The 20,507-nt window shown below is 44.5% G+C and overlaps 1 protein-coding gene across 1 annotated transcript in view; it reads right to left on the reverse strand.

The window, feature by feature from the left end:
• Positions 1–64: 64 nt before the first annotated feature.
• The window catches only part of LOC141053021 (uncharacterized), a 34,412-nt gene continuing 13,969 nt past the window's right edge, over positions 65–20,507 (reverse strand). The window contains exons 3-12 of the mRNA XM_073550351.1: positions 17,493–17,630; positions 17,196–17,363; positions 16,999–17,122; positions 16,818–16,915; positions 5,526–5,672; positions 5,217–5,396; positions 5,011–5,134; positions 4,456–4,553; positions 4,167–4,257; positions 65–2,455 (exon numbers count right to left, since the gene is read on the reverse strand). Of these exons, the coding sequence (XP_073406452.1) occupies positions 1,263–2,455; positions 4,167–4,257; positions 4,456–4,553; positions 5,011–5,134; positions 5,217–5,396; positions 5,526–5,672; positions 16,818–16,915; positions 16,999–17,122; positions 17,196–17,363; positions 17,493–17,570 (2,301 nt within the window). The 5' untranslated portion in view covers positions 17,571–17,630 and the 3' untranslated portion in view covers positions 65–1,262. The remainder of the gene's footprint in view (positions 2,456–4,166; positions 4,258–4,455; positions 4,554–5,010; positions 5,135–5,216; positions 5,397–5,525; positions 5,673–16,817; positions 16,916–16,998; positions 17,123–17,195; positions 17,364–17,492; positions 17,631–20,507) is intronic.

Consider the following 20,507-nt stretch of genomic DNA (forward strand, 5'->3'; position numbering starts at 1 on the left):
ACAATGACATGTGGGCGACAGACATTAGCAATGACTAGCAATAATTATGAGGTAAGGCAGTGAGTTAATGTGTGGTAAAGCCTTTTATTTTTCCTATAAATTATTGTACATTTCAACCAATAAGCCAGAATTCATTTGAGACACTGTAACGGGGTCTACCCAGGCTGGGGTACCTCTTTCAGTACCAACTCGTGTTTTCGGAGGTCCGCTCTGCGTTGGCTGGAGTCTGAATGAATGACGCTGGCTGGAATTCCTTGGTTACATGGGCGCATATAAAAGATCACTGCTTCTCCACGTATTTCCAGTCTGACAACACTTTACTCACAGGACACAGAATATATCACACAGATACAGAGGGCAGGCCAATAGAAAAGCGGCAGGCCAGATATGCATTACAAAAGCCGCAGGTGGCCGGAGCCTGCGTATGTTTACTGTGGGAATTACAAAGGTGGGGGGAGGGAGGACAAAAGGAGAATATCGTGTCTCCTCTGCCCAGGGGCGCAGCCTGTGGGCTAATGCATTAAGGACATGCATCTCACATAGAACCTATTATACATACATATAACTGCACAACATATTCTGGGTGCTGAGTGGTTCTGTAGCACGTAACAGACACGGCTCATTGTCTTTGTCTTGTGACTTTTCTGGCCGTAAACCTCCAATATACAATTTGGCGGCAGACAACTAAGATGAGAACACACGGACACCACCTTGCCTATTATCTCTGAGGAAGTACCCAACATCATCGCCGTTTTTACCCCCATCTGGACGTGACAAAATGTGAAACAGTTCACAAGGTATGAATATTTTTTTAAAGCACTGTAAATGTATAAAATTCTAAAATGACTCAAGTTTCAGAGGGAAAATTTGCTGTTTTATGGCAAATTGGTTCATGAATTATGATTTTACCTATACATGTCCTTCATTCAATCGAACCCATATTGAATTTTAGGAAACTCACTCATCTCTATTTCGATATTATCATTTAGTGCAGAAAATATTTATTTTGTAGATTCTTGAGTTTGCATTTTTTCTTGCATAATTTGCCAATTATTAGTTTAAAAAAAATAAAATTTCTACTTTCTTGTGTGAATTTTTTTACGTTGAAGATGATGTGAACATGAATACGGACTCACCCCTGAATGACTTTTCTGCTGAGTAAAAAGACTTGATTTAGCTGTAAAGCATTTCCCACATTCTGAGCATTTGAATGATTTCTCTCCTGTGTGAGTTCTTTGATGTGTAAGCAGACATTCGCCACATTATGAACAAGAAAATGGCTTCTCCCCAGTGTGAATTCTTAGGTGTCTAACAAGATGACATTTCTCTGTAAAATGTTTTCCGCATTCTGAACATGAAAATGGTTTCTCTCCAGTGTGAATTCTTTGATGTGTAAGAAGACTTGATTTACGATTAAAACATTTCCCACATTCTACACAAGAAAATGGTTTCTCCCCTGTGTGAATCATTTGATGTGTAAGAAAATATGATTTACGGTTAAAACATTTCCCACATTCTGAACATGAAAATGGCTTCTCCCCTGTGTGAATTCTTTGGTGTCTAACAAGATGGCATTTCACTGTAAATTGTTTTTCGCATTCTGAACATGAAAATGGTTTTTCTCCTGTGTGAATTCTTTGATGTGTAAGAAGATACCATTTACGATTAAAACATTTCCCACATTCAACACACATAAATGGCTTCTCCCCTGTGTGAATCATTTGATGTGTCAGAAAATATGATTTATGGTTAAAACATTTCCCACATTCTGAACATGCATATGGCTTCTCTCCTGTGTGAATCATTTGATGTGTAAGAAGATATGATTTATGGTTAAAACATTTTCCACATTCTAAACAAGAATATGGCTTCTCCCCAGTATGAATTCTCACATGTTTAAGTAATTCTGCTTTCCACATAAAACCTTGCCCACATTCTGGACATAAAAATGGCCTCACTTCCATATGAATTCTTTGATGCTGAAGAAGATGTGATTTGTATGTAAAATATTTTCCACAATCGGAACATGAAAAAGGCTTCTCCCCTGTGTGAGTTTTCTGATGTCTAACAAGATCTGATTTAATGCTAAAACATTTCCCACATTCAGAACATGAAAATGGCTTCTCCCCTGTGTGAGTTCTCTGATGTATAGCTAAAATTGATTTATATTTGAATGTTTTACCACATTCTGAACATGAAAATGCTTTCTTCCCTGCATGAGCTTTTTGATGTTTAGCATCCCTTCTGTTAGTTTTCTTTTGCTTATCAGTCTGTGGTGAATCACGGGATAGGAGCTGTTGAAAAGGATCAGGTAATAGATCTTTGCTGCGAATTGCTGAAATTACATCTGGGATAATGGCGCGCTCTTTATAGGTAGTATCTGGTGTAATATTACAATCATCTGCTTTCAAATGTGAAGTCCTCAGGTGTACTTCTGAGCTTCTGGTACAGTCATCTGCCAGGAATAAAAATGATTTCATCATTTTGCAATAGCAGTGCCTTGAATTGATAATATAAATAATGTATTATACTTAATACTATTACATATTTTAACACATTGCTGTGTACATATTTCTATAGATTTATAAACATATATATTTCTGTATAATCATATGACCTGACTTAAGGGGTTATCAGGTACTGTTGTATTCCCTATGAGGCTAAGCTGCACTGCAACAATCTCTAGGCTCAGAGCTCTCACAGGACCCAGGAGGCAATTCGCCTACTTCCTGTGACACGATATCGACAGAGCAGTCCCTGCTCTTCTGCTCTGCTGTCTGACAAAGCGTCACTCCAAAGTTATGCTCATTGGCAGCTAGCTAGAATGAAGGTGCCAAGTCAATTATGCTGAAAAACTGAAACATTTCTTATGAGACATGTCCAGCCAGATGTAACCAATATATATCTGCCTCTGTTGTAAACAGAAAGTGGAACGGACAAGTTATATACCTGACACTGATTTTATATAATGTTCCTTCAGAATTCATAATAAAATTTACTGGATTTTTCGGACTATAATGTGCACCAGACCATAAGATGCACTTAGGTTTTAGAGGAGGAAATAAGAAAAAAAGAAATTGAAGCAAAAATGTGGTCAATTCTGTATTTAATATCACCTACCCTAGTATATATGGTCCCCTCATCCCTATCTTGGTATGTAGGGACTCCATCCCCATCCTGCTATGCATGGCCCCCAGCAGAAATACATAAAAAAATCCATAAACCATTACACTTACCTTCAAGGTGCTCCCTCGCAGCGTCTTGTTCCGATGCCAGCAGTTGATTTATGCTTGTAAGCAGTGCATGGCAGGGACCTCATGCGATGCTTACAAGCCGAGGAAAGCTGCCGAAATACTCAATGCTCTCCACGCCGGGACTATGGGTGTGGAGGGAAAGTGAGTGTTCATTACTCTTTAATAGTGGGCACAGTGTTAGCCGCAGCCGCCGGGCTTTCACCTGTGTCACTACTAAAGGGTATGAATATTCACTGCATTCCACGCCTATGGGAGTGGAGAGCAGTGAATACTCATTGCCTTAAGTAGCAGGCACAAGTGAACGACCAGCAGGTGCAGGAAGCCAGCGGCTGCGGCTAACAAGGTGTCCGCGATTAAAGAGACATGAATACTCACTGCATTCCACGCCCATATTCGTGGAACGCAGTGAATATTCATTTCTTTTTAACAGCGGGCACAGGAGTAAGAAGCAGCCGCCGGATCCTGTGACCCGCTGCTCTATGGCTGCCACTTCCCCACCTCAGTCAGAGAGGTAGATCTGGACTATAAGACTCAGCGCCATTTTGCTCCACATTTTTGGAGGAAAAAAGTGTGTCGTATAGTCCGAAAAATATGGTAATTTATTTTCATAACATGGACTGAATCCATTTCTGTCTATTATGGCTAGAACTTCTCTTCTATCTAATAGGGCTGCTTAGGAGGAAAATATCTGCAGAAGTTAACGTCCACACACACACACACACACACTGAGGAACCTGTGTCACTGGTGTCACTAGAGAGGCAGTAAGACATCTCAACATGTGCAATCGTTGCATTACATGTCAAATCTGTCAGCAAATTCCATGTAATAAATGGTGTGAAAAATTATACAAAAAAAAAATATTAAAAGTAAAATTACAGTAGCCATTATTGCATTTAGTGATTACTACTCACCTGGGTGGTTATCTGTTGGAATCGCCTTGTTACACCGCTCATCACCCCTCACATACGTCTCTGTAGTATTAGCATGGGTCAGATCTTTATTCTGAAAAAAATATTGTAAAAGTCATACACAGATGGAGAAGTCACATCTATGATCAGCTCTAATCCTGCCATCTCCACTGTTCTCATTACACAAGTATAAAACATATAATACTGGTGGATAAAACAAGACTGAGCACAAGACCTTCACAGCCGTCTACACATCATAGGGGAGATCTCATGACACCTTCTCTCCACCTACCTGATGATCCTGAGGAACATTGGGATCTTTTTGTTTACAGCCCTGTTGAAGAAGAGGACGGGGACATCTCTCTGGTGTTGTCCTCTTACTGGATAGATCTGGAGGAAACACATACAGGGATTGAATTCATTCTTTACATACCGATAATTATAAGCCGTGTGTATTTAGTTCTATCAATCAATCAATCAATCAAATTTATTATCGCCAAGTACATATTACATATATACAAGGAATTCTTTGTGGCAAAGAGGCAACATAATATATAACAACAGATACAACAAGTAACATCTAACAAGACAGATACAGTATATAGTCTACACATGACGATTTAATTGTTGAACAGAGAGTGGATAGAAGCTGTTCATATGGCGGTTGGTGCTGCATTTGGGGACTCTGAAGCGACGTCCTGAAGGGAGTAGTTGGAATGAGGAGTGTCCCGGGTGAGAGGGATCGGATGAAATTTTCAATGCGTGGGATCGTATACTCTTATCATAAAGATCCTGGATTTTAGGCAGGGGGGAACCTATAATTCTCTCTATTAGTTCTGTCTATTACCTGGTGATGTGAGGGGCTGGGGAACCTCCATCATGACGTCCTTGTACAGATCTTTGTATCCTTCTAAATACTGCCACTCCTCCATGGAGAAATAGACAGCGACGTCCTGACATCTTATAGGAACCTGATACATACAATGAGACCGTCATCCCCTGATCCCTTCATAGCGTTACTGTATAATGTCCCAGAATTCCCAGCAGTGTCACCTCTCCAGTCAACAGCTCAATCATCTTGTAGGTGAGTTCTAGGATCTTCTGGTCATTGATGTCCTCATGTATCAGGGGGTGAGGAGGAGTCCTTATGATTGGGCTTAGAAGTCTTCGCCATCCCTCAGACACAGGGTCCTGACAGCGCTCACTAGAGGTCTTCTCCACTACTGTGTAATCCTGGTTATGGAGAGACACATTAATAAATCTCACTACAGACATTCCCAGAGTCCTCACCTCTCCAGTTCTGTCCATCTGTTATTCCCATAGATAAGAATGATGTAATGTGACGTCATCAGAATCTCTCACCTCTCCAGTAAGCCGGGAGAGGAGCTCTAGAGTGAGGTGTAATATCCTCTCCGCCATTTTGTCCCTGTCCCTATCCATCCTTGATGTTTCAATCAGGAAAATTCTGGTATATAGATCTCCAACAACAGAATCCGATCTTAAAGGAACCTGAATGGAAAGAAGATGAGTCAATGTAACATTATAAAGAAAATAATACAATTACTAGATAAAAAAAATGGGAAACATAAGGAGTTGACCGTGTAGATATGTTCTCTGTATGGATTTTAATTTAATATTAGTTGAATATTTTATGAAGACAGATCTTCTATGCAGTCAATCATTGCCTATGTGGGTCATTGCTTCGGCCCATGAAGGGTTGACATTCTTGTCTGGATCCCACATGAAGTAGAGAGGTTCGAGGGGGATCCAAAAAGTCTTGCCATTAGGATTTTTTTAATGTGATATATATTATACTATTTTATTAGTTTTTTTTGCAATTTATTATTACAGTTTTAAGAAAAGAAGTGATCTGAATTTTTTTCCCAATTGCAGTTTTTATTAGTCTCTCTATGGGTCTGGAGCTGAGAGGCCCCCAGGCGTTTTTAAGTTAAAGAGCCACCTTGTACAGCACTAATGCTGCATTCTGTTAAGGTGGCTCTGTTACTTAACTTCCGTTCCACCACAGAAATAATCGTTTATAAAATTATTCAAAAATACCTGAATTTTGACAGGGGGGCAGGTCTTTCCCCCTCTGACAAACGCCTCGCATTCATCAGTCATTTCGTATTTGGCGGCGCCGCCTCCTCAGTTTTCTTTTGAAATCCTGGCGCCTGCCCTGTACTATAGTTTCGTGGGCATGCGAGGTTAGCGCTGCCCGATGTGCCCGTGCTCTCACATCCTGGCCTTCATATTGTGCTGCCAGAGATCCCGCCCCGCAGTCGCTTATGATTTATTCACACTGCGGGGCTGGAAATCTTGGGCATGCGCAGTAGTTATCTGCGGCTCTCATGTCCAAGATTCCCAGCCCCGCAGTGTGAATAAATCATAAGCGACTGCAGGGCGGGATCTGTGGCCGCGCGATATGAAGACCAGGATGTGATCTGAGATATCTCATATATGACCTGTTGAAGCGCAATGTAAGCGCGAAACGATCGTCGTCTGTACTTGCTCCATGGTTTTATCTGCCTGCTGTTGGTAACTTGATGCCACAATAAAGGATTCTTTTACACGGGACAAAATGTGCCTATCCACTTTCTTCTCTATGGAGAAATTGGACCCCAAACGTTGTTGTCCAATTTGTCCTGAGTACGCTGGTACCCCATATGTGGTAGAAAGTCGTAGTTACTCACCGGTTAACGGTATTTTTCGGAGTCCATGACAGCACCACCTGAGAGGGGATCCGCCCTCCAGGAACAGGAAATCCTACAGATACATAAGGGCGGCACCTCTCCCACGCATCAGTTGGTTTACAGAGCACAAGAGGACCACAATGGTTAATAGCATAATTTATATACAATACTCTACACGACTATTAATTACCCGTGTACATATAAGAGGAAGAAGTGCACACCCAAATTAAACTAAAGGGAGGGAATATACGGGTGCTGTCATGGACTCCGAAAAATACCGTTAACCGGTGAGTAACTACGACTTTATTCGGTCGTCTATGACAGCACCACCTGAGAGAATTGCAGAGAGTAATAATTACTTTAGGGAGGGACTACAGCCTGCAGCACCCTGACACCAAAGGAGAGGTCTGAGGAAGCACCCAGGTCTAGTCTATAATGGTTGTAGAAGGTGCTCGGAGAAGACCAAGTAGCTGTCTTCCATATCTGGTCGATCGAGACTTTCGATCTCTCTGCCCAAGAGGTTGCCATGGCCCTGGTGGAATGCGCCCTCAGCTTGCCAGGGGCTGGTTTGCCTTTTGAGGTGTGTGACGGGAGTATTCTCCAGAGCAAGGAGGGACAACAGGCCTGGGAATAATCCAACAGATTTATTGACCAAAAAACAGGAACAACACGAAGGTAATTTGCAGAGTCCCAAAATAAGTCCACAGGAAACTGATTCGGGGGCACCTCCCGACAATCCTTGTGCCAGATCACAAAACCATAGTCCTTTAAGAGTCCCAGAAATCCACCACGATCACACAGAGGCTGAGGCTTCCTCAGACAGCCTCATCCTTCTCTTTTAGCATCCAACTCACATCTGCTGGGTCACACATAAGTCCATTGTCTTGGGCTCCTGGGATCAGCCCAAGTGTAGGGGAGTAGAAGTTCCCACCTCCTAGTCAATGGTTTGGTCTATCGCACGGCTCCGAGGTGTCTACAAGGATGTGTATTGTGAGTCCTCCCCCTGCTGAGGAGAACAATGGTGATTCCCCTAGCTGTGTTGACCCAAGCCTGAATTCAATTATGGTCTAGATACACAAGTCTTGTGGAAAGGAGACAGGTTACTTACATAATTACATTATAGTCCCAGAGACACAGGCAATGGGGAAAGGAAACATATTGTTACAGGTATACACAAGACATTGCAAAGTATTGGGGAAAAATACATATCATGACAATCCCTTCCCCTCCTAATTTGTGTACGTACTAGGGACCTCTACAGGTCACTGGTTAAGTACACACAGGCATGGCGTAACTTACATGTGGCTTCATGCAGCCACGAATTGGCATCGTAGCTTTCCCACATCATTGCCCAGGAGAACAGCTGCAGGCAGACCACCCATCACCCCAACCAAACATCGCCTGACCCCAAAACCAAAGTTCAGATCCACAGTGGCTGTGGGAATAGTCCTCCATTGTCCACCAGCCAGTTCAATGACAATCCCAGTTCCTCTATGGATTGCCTCAGGCCGAACCACTCGGGGATCAGCCAGCGTGAGGAAAGCCCCTGAGTCACAAAATCCAACAAGTCTTTGTCCATCCAGCACGACCTCCTGCAAGTGCTTACCTCGATGAGCTGAAGTCGTCATAGCTGCGGGTCGCACACCATAAACTCCTAGTGGTGCAACATGGGTGGGTGAGGCACTAGGCCAGTCCTCACGTAGTGGTGACACGTCTTCCTCCATGGCACTTGGCTGTACATAATTAATAATATGATTGGGTACAGGATCAATCCTCATTTGAACAGCTGGGCAGGAGGCTTGCAGATGCCCCGGCTGCCCACATCGATAGCATCTGTGCTGTGTCTCACTCCATCCAATGCGTCCTCTTGGGCGAGGAGTAAGGGAACCTGCCGGTCGGCTCCCACCTGAAGGTGCTGTAGGGGTTTGAGGACGATTCCTCCATGAGCTGGCTGGACATGAGGCCTGCAGATGCCCCGGATGCCCACAACCATAACACCTGCGCTCTGCTACTTCCTCTCCTCGTCGTATTCCAGAAAACGCAGTGGAAGCAACAGGAGGCACATTAACAAAGGTATCAACACGAGGTGGTGGCTCAGAGGAACGGGGAACAATGGGGACAGAAGAACTGGGGGCCACCGGTGTTGTGGAGCTGGTAGGCCTCTCTCCATCCTCCAACAGAACTCTCCACCGAGGCTTGATGGTGAGAGCCTCATCAGCGAGAGATGCAGCTTCTTCCACTGTAGCAGGTTTCCTCTCACGCACCCATTCCCTGATCTCAGCGGGGCACTGGGCAAAAAATTGTTCTTTTAGGATAACCTGGAGACAGGTGTTCCAGGTTAAGGCCTCCTCTGCCTCCAGCCAGCGATTACATATTTATTTGAGTCTGTGGGCATACATCTTGAAAGACACTTCCTCATTACAGGCTAAAGTACGAAACTGGGTCCTGTAAGTGTCTGGGGTCACAGCATAATGTTCTAGAACAGTCCGTTTAATCTCTGCATACTCACAGTTCCACTGAGGGTCCATAGCTCTATAGGCTGCGGCAGCTCCACCCTCTAAGAGCCCCACAAGATGTCGGACGCGCTCCCTTTCCGGGACTTCAATTAATCGACACTGATGCTCAAAGTCCAGGAAGAAGCCCTCAATGTCACCGGAAGCCTCATTAAACGGCTTGAAGTCTTTGCGGGACACTCTGGGGAGTTCCCTCATGGGGGATGCTGTGGGTACAGTCTGTCTGGAGCTTCTCGCTGCCTCCAAAGCGATCTCCCTCTCCAGCATTGCCCTCTCCTCCATCCTGCGCTGCCTCTCCTTGGCTGTGCGCATGACCTCCCTCTTATCTTCTATGGTAGCCTCTTCTCCCAGCAAGGCCATCTCCTCCTCGTACCACACAACCCACTGACTTTTTTGGGTATTTACCTCCGACTGCCGCCTTTCCTCTCTTTGCTGTGAGGATCCTTCCTCAGCATCATCTTGCAGGCGAACTGCTTCCAAAGCTTCAATCAGCTGCTCCTTGGAGAGTCCCTTGCAGCTGACTCCCAGTTCACGGGCCTTTGTTTGTAGGTTCTTTGCAGTCCAGTTCTTGTACTCTGAGGCTCTGGTTCCAGAAGTTGATGGGCCGTTGTCCTCCATTTCTTCTGCTCTGATCCCACCGCTGCCAACCAGTTTGTGACGGGAGTATTCTCCAGAGCAAGGAGGGACAACAGGCCTGGGAATAATCCAACAGATTTATTGACCAAAAAACAGGAACATCACAAAGGTAATTTGCAGAGTCCCAAAATAAGTCCACAGGAAACTGATTCGGGGGCACCTCCCGACAATCCTTGTGCCAGATCACAAAACCATAGTCCTTTAAGAGTCCCAGAAATCCACCACGATCACACAGAGGCTGAGGCTTCCTCAGACAGCCTCATCCTTCTCTTTTAGCATCCAACTCACATCTGCTGGGTCACACATAAGTCCATTGTCTTGGGCTCCTGGGATCAGCCCAAGTGTAGGGGAGTAGAAGTTCCCACTTCCTAGTCAATGGTTTGGTCCATCGCATGGCTCCGAGGTGTCTACAAGGATGTGTATTGTGAGTCCTCCCCCTGCTGAGGAGAACAATGGTGATTCCCCTAGCTGTGTTGACCCAAGCCTGAATTCAATTATGGTCTAGATACACAAGTCTTGTGGAAAGGAGACAGGTTACTTACATAATTACATTATAGTCCCAGAGACACAGGCAATGGGGAAAGGAAACATATTGTTACAGGTATACACAAGACATTGCAAAGTATTGGGGAAAAATACATATCATGACAAGGTGTATGCTAAAGAAATGGCCTCCCTAATCCATCTCACTAGCGAACTTTTTGAAGCCCTAAGGCCCTTTCTAGTGCCCTGATAGCAAATAAATAAGGCATTATCTTTTTTCCAGGGGTCAGTAACTGTCAGGTACTCTAGGAGACATCTCCTAACGTCTAGAGTGTGTAATTTCCTTTCCTTATTGTTTGTGGGATTAGGGAGGAAGGATGGAAGAACTATCTCCTGAGTTCTATGGAAACTGGAGGCTACTTTAGGCAGGTATGCTGAATCGGGTGTAAGAATCACCCTGTCATCCCTGAATTGTACTTAAGGAGGAAGTATAGATAGCGCCTGGATGTCACTCACTCTACAGGCTGATGTCAACGCTACCAGGAGAGCCACTTTAAGGGACAGGTTTTTCGTGGAAGCTGATGAGATAGGTTCAAATGGGGCCTCTGTCATGGCCGTAAGAACTAGGTTTAGATCCCATGGCATAAATTTATTCCTCACTGTCGGTCTGGACCTGCCTGTTGCTTTAATAAACCTATTGCCTGTATTTTTTTTTTTTTGGGACTACGCCCCCCCGTTTTGTTTTTTAACCGTCTGCATGACTGGCACAGCCTCTTAGGGTAGGCATCCGGCAAGGGGCATTTGCAAAGGGCGCATTCCCTGTTTTTTGCCTTGTCAGTGCATTTCTTTCCCTATAGTAGGAAAAACATAAGGGGAACACTGCGTCAGGGTACACTCACGAAGATCTCTTACCCTGAGCAGAAGGAGTAGGTACCGGATCACGGGGGGGTGGGCGAGCTGGATCCTTCGGCCTGGAGGAACTTCTATGGCCGGATTGTCCAGTTCGTTTCTTCTTTTGCTGGGAGCTGGTTTGGGACCTCTCTGAGGTACGTTCCTGCTCTTTGTCCAGCTGGGGCACGGGATCTTCCTGCTCGTCCATCCTGCATCTGAGCTGAAGCCGCTCGTCAGTGTCTCTGTGCCCTTTTTCTTCCCCCCAGTAATCCGGGTTCACAGGTGACGTGGCCAGGGGCTGATTTTTGCCCCCCTCCCCCATTTTCCCCGTTGTCCATCCCTTTGCGTGCCGCCCCCCCCCACCGCTCTGCCGGCGCCCGCGCCGCTGTGCCCGGCGACGCACGGGGAGAGAGAAAACCGCCGGCACCCGACTTCCGGTCCGGCGCCGCTGGCCCCGCCCCCCGTCGCGTCACTTCCAGTCCAGGCGCGCGCGAGGATGCACAGGTCACCAGCCCCGCCCCCGTCGCGTCCCTTCTGGTCCGGACGCGCGCAAGGACGCGCAGACCACCAGCGCTACCAGCCCCGCCCCATCTTCCGGAATGGGCGCGCGCGAGGACGCGCAGACCACCAGCGCCATGGCGGCGCCCGACACACAGCGCCCCCCCGTACGCCACCGAGGCGCAGCCGCACGCCCCCGACCGCAATTCAGGCAGAGGGGGCCGCACCGGCCAGAACAAGGACCGGGATTAGGGGAGGAGAGGCCATACTGCCGGCGCCGGCCCAGGAGACGGGCATCCGCCGGCCGGACCCCGCTCACACATGCCCCGCACACTGACGTGGAACCCTGAGCGGGCCACCGTGGCACTTCCAGGGGACTCCGCACTGCCCGAGGTAGGAGACCCCCCCGCTACCTGAGTCGGACAGCCAGCCTGGGGATTCCTCATCCATGATGGCATGATCTGTAGGGAATTCCTGTCCTCCAGGAACAGGAAACCAACTGATGCGTGGGAGAGGTGCCGCCCTTATGTATCTGTAGGATTTCCTGTTCCTGGAGGGCAGATCCCCTCTCAGGTGGTGCTGTCATGGACGACCGAATAAAACTACTGTTTGGGCACACGTCGGGCTCGGAAGGGAAGTAGTGACGTTTTGGAATGCAGACGTTGATGGAATGGTCTGCGGGTGTCATGTTCCATTTGCAGAGCCCCTGATGTGCCTAAACAGTGGAAACCCCCCACAAGTGACCCCATTTTGGAAACTAGACCCCCCAAGGAACTTATCTAGATGTGCCTTAACAGTGGCAATGCACAACAAGTGCCCTTTTTCTGAAACTAATCTACTCTTTCCTGGTATGTGAATTTTATAAGTGACCGTGGATCTCACCGCAGCTCAGCCGGGCTGGGATCCGTGTGTGACCGGATGTAACTACAGTGACTTCAGTGAGATCCCCGCTTGCACAGTGAGCACTCACATTGTTATCGGGGATCTCACCGCAGCTCAGCCTGGCTGGGAACAGAGCTCAGTGACTGGAGGTAACCTCTATGATGTCACCCAGCGTCAGTAACTGGTACTGACGCTGCGTTCCCAGCAGCTCAGTCACCAGTGGTTCTCAGAGTGGATGGTCGCATCTTGAAACCGTCCAGTTTGAAAACTAATGTTTTTAGGTTTGGCTGCTTTCACACACTAAAACACGCTTTTTATTGCAAAAAATAGTTTTTGCATCACCATATTTGATTTCCATATTTTGTCCCACAGAATCATGTGAGGTCTTGTTTTTTGCGGGACGAGCTGACGTTTTTATTGGTACCATTTTCAGGCACATAATATTTTTTGATTGCTTTCTATTCCGATTTTTGGAAGACAGAATGAGCAAAAACCTGCAATTCACAAATTTCTTTTTTGGGGGGCGTTTAATACCGTTCCGTGTGTGGTAAAATTGATAAGGCAGTTTTATTCTTCGGGTCAGTACGATTACAGTGATACCTCATTTATGTCTTTTTTTTATGTTTTGGCGCTTTTATGCAATAAAAACAATTTTATATAAATTTTATATAAAAAATAATTATTTTTGCATCGCTTTATTCTGCGAGCTATAACTTTTTAATTTTTTTGCTGATGATGCTGTATGGTGGCTCATTTTTTGTGGGACAAGATGTCGTTTTCAGTGGTACCATGTTTATTTCTATACGTCTTTTTGATCTCGTGTTATTGCACTTTTTGATCGTCGATAAAGCATTGTTTTTTGCCTTTTTTTCTTTTCTTTTGAAGGGGTTCACTAAAGGGGTTAACTAGTGGGACAGTTTTATAGGGCAGGTCGTAACGGACGCAGCGATACTAAATATGCGCATTTTTATTGTTTTTGTTTTTTCTTATTTACAAATAAAAAGAATTTATTAGGGATTTTTTTTATTATTTAGGATTTTTTTTATAAATTATTTTTATGCTTTGGCGCTTTTATACTATAAAAACTATTTTATAGAAAAAATAATTGTTTTGCATCAATTTATTCTGAGAGCTATAACTTTTATTTTTCTGCTGATGGAGCTATATGGCGGCTTGTTTTTGGCGGGACAAGATGAAATTTTCAACGGTATCATGTTTATTTATATCCGTCTTTTTGATAGCGTGTTATTACACTTTTCGTTCGGCGGTACTAAAGGGGTTAACTAATGAGACAGTTTAATAGGTCGGGTCATTACGGATGCGGCGATACCAAATATGTGTACTTTTATTGCTTTTTTTTTCATTCAAATATTTAGAGACAGAATATACATTGATCTTTTTATTATTTTTTTTATATTATGAAAACATTTTTTTCACTTTTTCACTTAGTCCCACTATGAAACAATCATTTTTTGCAGGCTGATTGCTTCTATGGCATGCAGATGAAGCAGCATCTGCATGCCATATAAGCTGTCAGCGTTGCACTGACAGAGAGAGACTTGCTGATCATGCACAGTGCATGATCATCAAGTTTACTTAGCTTTGGTGACCCGGATGTTGTCATGACGACATCCGGCTCACCATGGCAACGATCTGGACCCCGCGTCACGCCGCGCGGTCTCCGATCCAAAGGACGACGGGCTGTCAGCTGTCAGATCACAGTATTTCGGGACTTAAAGTGCCGGGAGTGGTCTGTGACCACTCCTGGCACCTAGTGCCGGGTGTCAGCTGTGAGAATCAGCTGACACCCGGCCATGATCAGCTGCGCTCCCCCCGTGAGACGTACTATTCCATCCATGGTCAAATTGTGCCAGGCTACATGGACGGAATAGTCCGTCTGATGTCAGAAAGGAGTTAACTTTTTTTCTTTTTTTTTTACTCTTTTACTTAGTTTCCTACCCCTATTATACAAATCTCCATCCACATATCAGAGGACCCAAGTTATGCCAAGAAATAATTCCTCACCTCAATACTCCACTTTAACTAGTCTTAAAAGGTGACATCTGAAAGGAAGGGTTTATCGATTTACACAATGGTCCATGTTGAGAGTGATACACACCATGTCACCAAACAGCACAGTGAGTATCTGTAGCCCTCTATACAGGCCCACTCACTGATTCCAAGACTGTAGACACCTAATTAGTGGACACACCTTGATTTAACATGTCCCTTTTGTCACATTATTTTCAGGGCTACCATCATTTCTGTCCAGGCCTATTTTATGAGTTTTATTTTTTTTTTAAATCCTGTAGGAGCATGGCTGAAAAGCAATGTCTGTCTTTCATAGATTTTTGATTTATTATTACTTTTGTCAGATTGGAGTTATTTCTGTGACCATTGTGTTTTTTTCTGTCATTAAATGAGAGGTACCAACAATTTTGACCACCTGTGTATGTGCTAAGGGGGTTTTACACATAGCGATATCGCTATAACGTCACTGATTTTGTGACGTTATAGCAATATTGCTAGCGATATCGCTATGTGTGATACCTCCGACCGGCTCCCCCGCTGTCCGTCACTGATCGCGCGAGAATGTCCGGCTCCATTTCTCGTCGGGCGCTTCCTGCTGTGACGACGAGCGACGCTGGACGCGGGCGGGAGGACGTCTGGATCGCTGTGTGTGAAAGGTGAGTATCGTGCGCTGCGTCACTGCTGCATCGCTGTGAGATCTGCCTGTGTGACAGCTCACTAGCGATCATTTAGCGATGCACCAGCGATCCTGACCGGGTCGGATCGCTGGTTGGATCACTGGTGCATCGCTAAATGTAAAAGGGCCTCTACATGTACAAATTCTGATGCTCCCATTAGTATTGTGCAACAGAAAGCTGGACTAATCTGATCAGGCAACATTTCTCATTACTCGGTGAACTCATTTTTGTACTGTTCACACCCTGAAGTCTTGTCTGTTGGTTTCCCTTAGACAACAATGAAACATGGAACTTATCATCAGTTGTTATAACCCATTTGTGCTGAGGAATGACGAGATATGCATCTAGAAATATTTGGTGAAGTACCAGAGTTCTATTAAGCCGCAATTTCTCATGACTGTGAACCGCCTGTTCCCCAAAATTAATTTGAGATTCTCCAAGACAAGTTGGTTATATCCACAGGTTCCTCATTCGTTATGTGATTTTCTGTGATTACACCATTCTCATAAAAACCTCACACAGTGAGTAGTTTATAAAATACTGGCCCTGTCAAAACTAGCACCAACGACTATGCTATGATAAAGTCACCAGTATGGCTAGATTTTCCCATTCGAACTTGAGAAATTGATCCACAGAAAACTGCTCACCTTAATTTCTAATGAACTTAAAGGTAATGGGTCCAGACAGGGGGCCTACAATCATGAAACGGTAAGTGTCTCTAATAAACTGGCCATTGAAGTGTATAATACAAATGCAAAAAATTGTGACGCTAGCTATCATCACTTCTCATAAACAAGCCATGAGGCAGGGGAATCAAGACGTCTGGGGTCAAACACCAAAGCCTCAGAGGCAGAGGGGCAAGACAATAGAGAAAACAGGACACAGTCCGAGGTGATAAATCCAAAATGGTAGCGAAATGAGACAAAGGGGCTAGACAATCAAATAGTCAAAAGGCAAGGACTGAAGACAGGCAGCAAAAGATCAGAATAGCATAACATAGAAGCACAAGGCACGCACACCCCTGAGTAATGCTATGACTGGCAATAGTCTGACTGCTGCCAGTCAGCTAAATTGCCAGGCAATTACCCAGAAAGGTGACACCTGGAGGAAGCCCAGAAAACACGGCCTGATTAGGCTGTTGGCCAATCCTAATTTGGCAGTGGAATAGTCAGAACGCTCCAGTCCCTGATTGGGCTGGGCTATCCCTGCACACCCCTGCCATCTATTGGACAGCAAAGCTGACACACACTGCTTCCCTAGGACACAGTGAGCAGAGGATTCCTGAAAAATCAGGACCTTCATAGCCTTCTACACATTACAGAGGAAATTTTATGACATCTTCTCTCCATCTACCTGATGATCCTGAGGAATTCTGGGATTTTCTTCTTTACAGTCCTGTGGAAGAAGAGGACGGGGACATCTCTCTGGTGTTGTCCTCTTACTGGATAGAACTGGAGGAAACACATACAGGGACTGAATTCATTCTTTACATACAGATAATTATAGGCTGTGTGTATTTAGTCCTGTCTATTACCTGGTGATGTGAGGGGCTGGGGAACTTCCATCATGACGTCCTTGTACAGATCTCTGTGTCCTTCTAAATACTCCCACTCCTCCATGGAGAAATAGACGGCGACATCCTGACACCTTATAGGAACCTGATAAATACAATGATACCATCATCCCCCGATCCCTTCATAGCATTACTGTATAATGCCCCAGCAGTGTCACCTCTCCAATCAGCAGCTCAATCATCTTGTAGGTCAGTTCTAGGATCTTCTGGTCATGTATCAGGGGGTGAGGTGGAGGTCCTGTGATTGAGCTCAGTGGTCTTCCCCATCCCTCAGACACAGGGTCCTGACAGCGCTCACTAGAGGTCTTCTTCACTACTGTGTAATCCTGGTTATGGAGAGACACATTAATAAATCTCACTACAGACATTTCCAGAGTCCTCACCTCTCCAGTTCTGTCCACCTGTTATTCCCATAGATAAGAATGATGTAATGTGACATCATCAGAATCTCTCACCTTTCCAGAAAGCCGGAAAAGGATCTCTAGAGTGAGGCGTAATATCCTCTCCACCATCTTGTCCCTGTATCTATCCATCCTTGATTGGTCAATCTGATATAGAAGATCTCCACTGAGAGGATCCTATATTGTAGCGATCTGAATGGGAAAACCATGAGCCGATGTAACATTATAAAGAATACTGTGTAATGACACAAAGAACACTCCATGTTTCACATGACATACAATCATGGTAGTTTCATAACTCTTAAAGAGTTTGTCAAAAATGTAACAGTCAAGATCTAACTATCTAATTTTTAAAAACTAACCACAATTTATATCAATTGAAAATTCCCTACCGTTTCTTCTCTACACCAACGTCTAATTTAATCATTTGTTTCCCAACATTCACTGGAAAGTCTCAAATGGGACATCAATGACATCAAGAGGCAGGGGCTGCAACCACTCCTCCTACTGAGACTGGGAGACTGGCGCTGTGGTCACTCCGCAGAGTTGCCAGTGTGCAAGGATAACAAACTGAGCATGCGTCTGAGCTGACAACCAGCACATGCCCATTTATGCCCATTGTATTTTATTTTAGGGGTAAAATTTAGGTCGCTATGTTTTGTGTTTTATTTTTTTGGGAAAATATCTGAAATTGACAAAAAATGTAAAAAAATTTTCAGTGCTCAATCTTCGAAGGTTTATGCTTTTAACCCCTTTCTGCCATCTAACGTACTATCCTGTCCACGGTACCCGGGCCCATATGACCGGGATAGTACGTCACGGAAATCAGCGGCGCTCCCGAGGGGGGAGCACCGCTGATCACGGCCGGGTGTCAGCTGATAATCACAGCTGACACCCAGCACTATGTGTCAGGGGTGGTCACAGACCTCCCCCGGCACATTAACCCCTGGCACACTGCAATCAAACATGATCGCAGTGTACCGCGTGATTAGAGAAGAATTGAGTAGGGAGGGGGCTCCCTACGTGCTTCCCTGAGACTCTCAGAGCAGTGCGATGTGCTGCGCTGCTCCGAGGTTCTCCTCCCTGCAGGCCACCGGATCCAATATGGCCGTAGGGTCCTGCAGGGAGGCGGCTTCCTCAGTGCCTGCTGAGAGCAGGCACTGAGAAAGTCTGTGCAGCGCCTGTCTGATCACTGAACTGACACAGTGCACTGCAAAGTATCAGATCAGCGATCTGACACTTTATTGTAATGTCTCACATTGGGACAATATAATAAAGTGAAAATAAAAAAACAAGTGTAAAAATAATTTATAAAAAAATCCTAAATAATAAAAAAAATCCCTAATAAATTCTTTTTATTTGTAAATAAGAAAAAACAAAAACAATAAAAATGCGCATATTTAGTATCGCTGCGTCCGTTACGACCTGCCCTATAAAACTGTCCCACTAGTTAACCCCTTTAGTGAACCCCTTCAAAAGAAAAGAAAAAAAGGCAAAAAACAATGCTTTATCGACGATCAAAAAGTGCAATAACACGAGATCAAAAAGACGTATAGAAATAAACATGGTACCACTGAAAACGACATCTTGTCCCACAAAAAATGAGCCACCATACAGCATCATCAGCAAAAAAATTAAAAAGTTATAGCTCGCAGAATAAAGCGATGCAAAAATAATTATTTTTTATATAAAATTTATATAAAATTGTTTTTATTGCATAAAAGCGCCAAAACATAAAAAAAAGACAAATTAGGTATCGCTGTAATCTTACTGACCCGAAGAATAAAACCGCTTTATCAATTTTACCACACGCAGAATGGTGTAAACGCACCCCCAAAAGAAATTCATGAAATGCTGTTTTTTGTTCATTCGGCGTCCCAAAAATCGGAATAAAAAGCGACAAAAAAAGTCATGTGCCCGAAAATGGCACCAACAAAAACGTCCCGCAAAAAATAAGACCTCACATGACTCTGTGGGTCAAAATACGGAAAAATTATAGCTCTCAAAATGTGGTGATGCAAAAACTATTTTTACAATAAAAAGCGTCTTTTAGCGTGTGACAGCTGCCAAATATAAAAACCTGCTAAAAATAGTAAATAAAACCCCCCTTTACCACACCCTTAGTTAGGGAAAAATAATAAAATAAAAAAATGTATTTATTTCCATTTTCCCATTAGAGTTAGCGCTAGGGTTAGGGCTGAGATTAGGGTTAGGGGTGTGTTGGGGTTAGGGTTGGCGTTAGAATTGGGGGGTTTCCACTGTTTAGGCAAAAGGTGTTTCTTTCTTTCCAAGCTCTGCCATGCGCCCAAACAGTCAAACGGTTCTCCTTCCTTTCCAAGCTCTGCCATGCGCCCAAACAGTGGTTTACCCCCACATATGGGATATCAGCGTACTCAGGACAAATTGGTCAACAACTTTTGGGGTCCAACTTCTCCTGTTACCCTTGGGAAAATAAAAAAAATTGGGGACTAAAGGATCATGTTTGTGGAGAAAATGATTTTTTTATTTTCACGTCCGGGCGTTATAAACGTCTGTGAAGCACTTGGGGGTTCAAAGTGCTCACCACACATCTAGATAAGTTCCTTGGGGGGTCTAGTTTTCAAAATGGGGTCACTTGTGGGGGGTTTCCACTGTTTAGGCACATCAGGGGCTCTCCAAAGGCAACATGACACCCGCAGACCATTCCATCAAAGTCTGCATGCCAAAACGTCACTACTTCCTTTCCGATCCCCGCGTGTGCCTATACAGTAGTTTTCTCCCACATATGAGATATCAGCGTACTCAGGACAAATTGGACAACAACATTTGGGGTCCAATTTCTCCTGTTACCCTTGGAAAAATAAAAAAAATTGAGCACTAAAAGATCATGTTTGTGGAAAAAATATGATTTTTTTATTTTCACGCCCAGGCGTTATAAACTTCTGTGAAGCACTTGGGGGTTCAAAGTGCTCACCACATATCTAGATACTTGGTGAATGTTTTTCCCAGCAATATGCGCTCCTGAGGGATGATGATGGAACTTGATATTTAGATTCAAAGACGATTTTTATTTTTAATTCATTAGTTTGA

Source organism: Dendrobates tinctorius, unplaced genomic scaffold (assembly GCF_039654945.1).
Source record: "Dendrobates tinctorius isolate UK_male_01 unplaced genomic scaffold, ASM3965494v1 ptg000164l, whole genome shotgun sequence".
Taxonomy (NCBI): domain Eukaryota; kingdom Metazoa; phylum Chordata; class Amphibia; order Anura; family Dendrobatidae; genus Dendrobates; species Dendrobates tinctorius.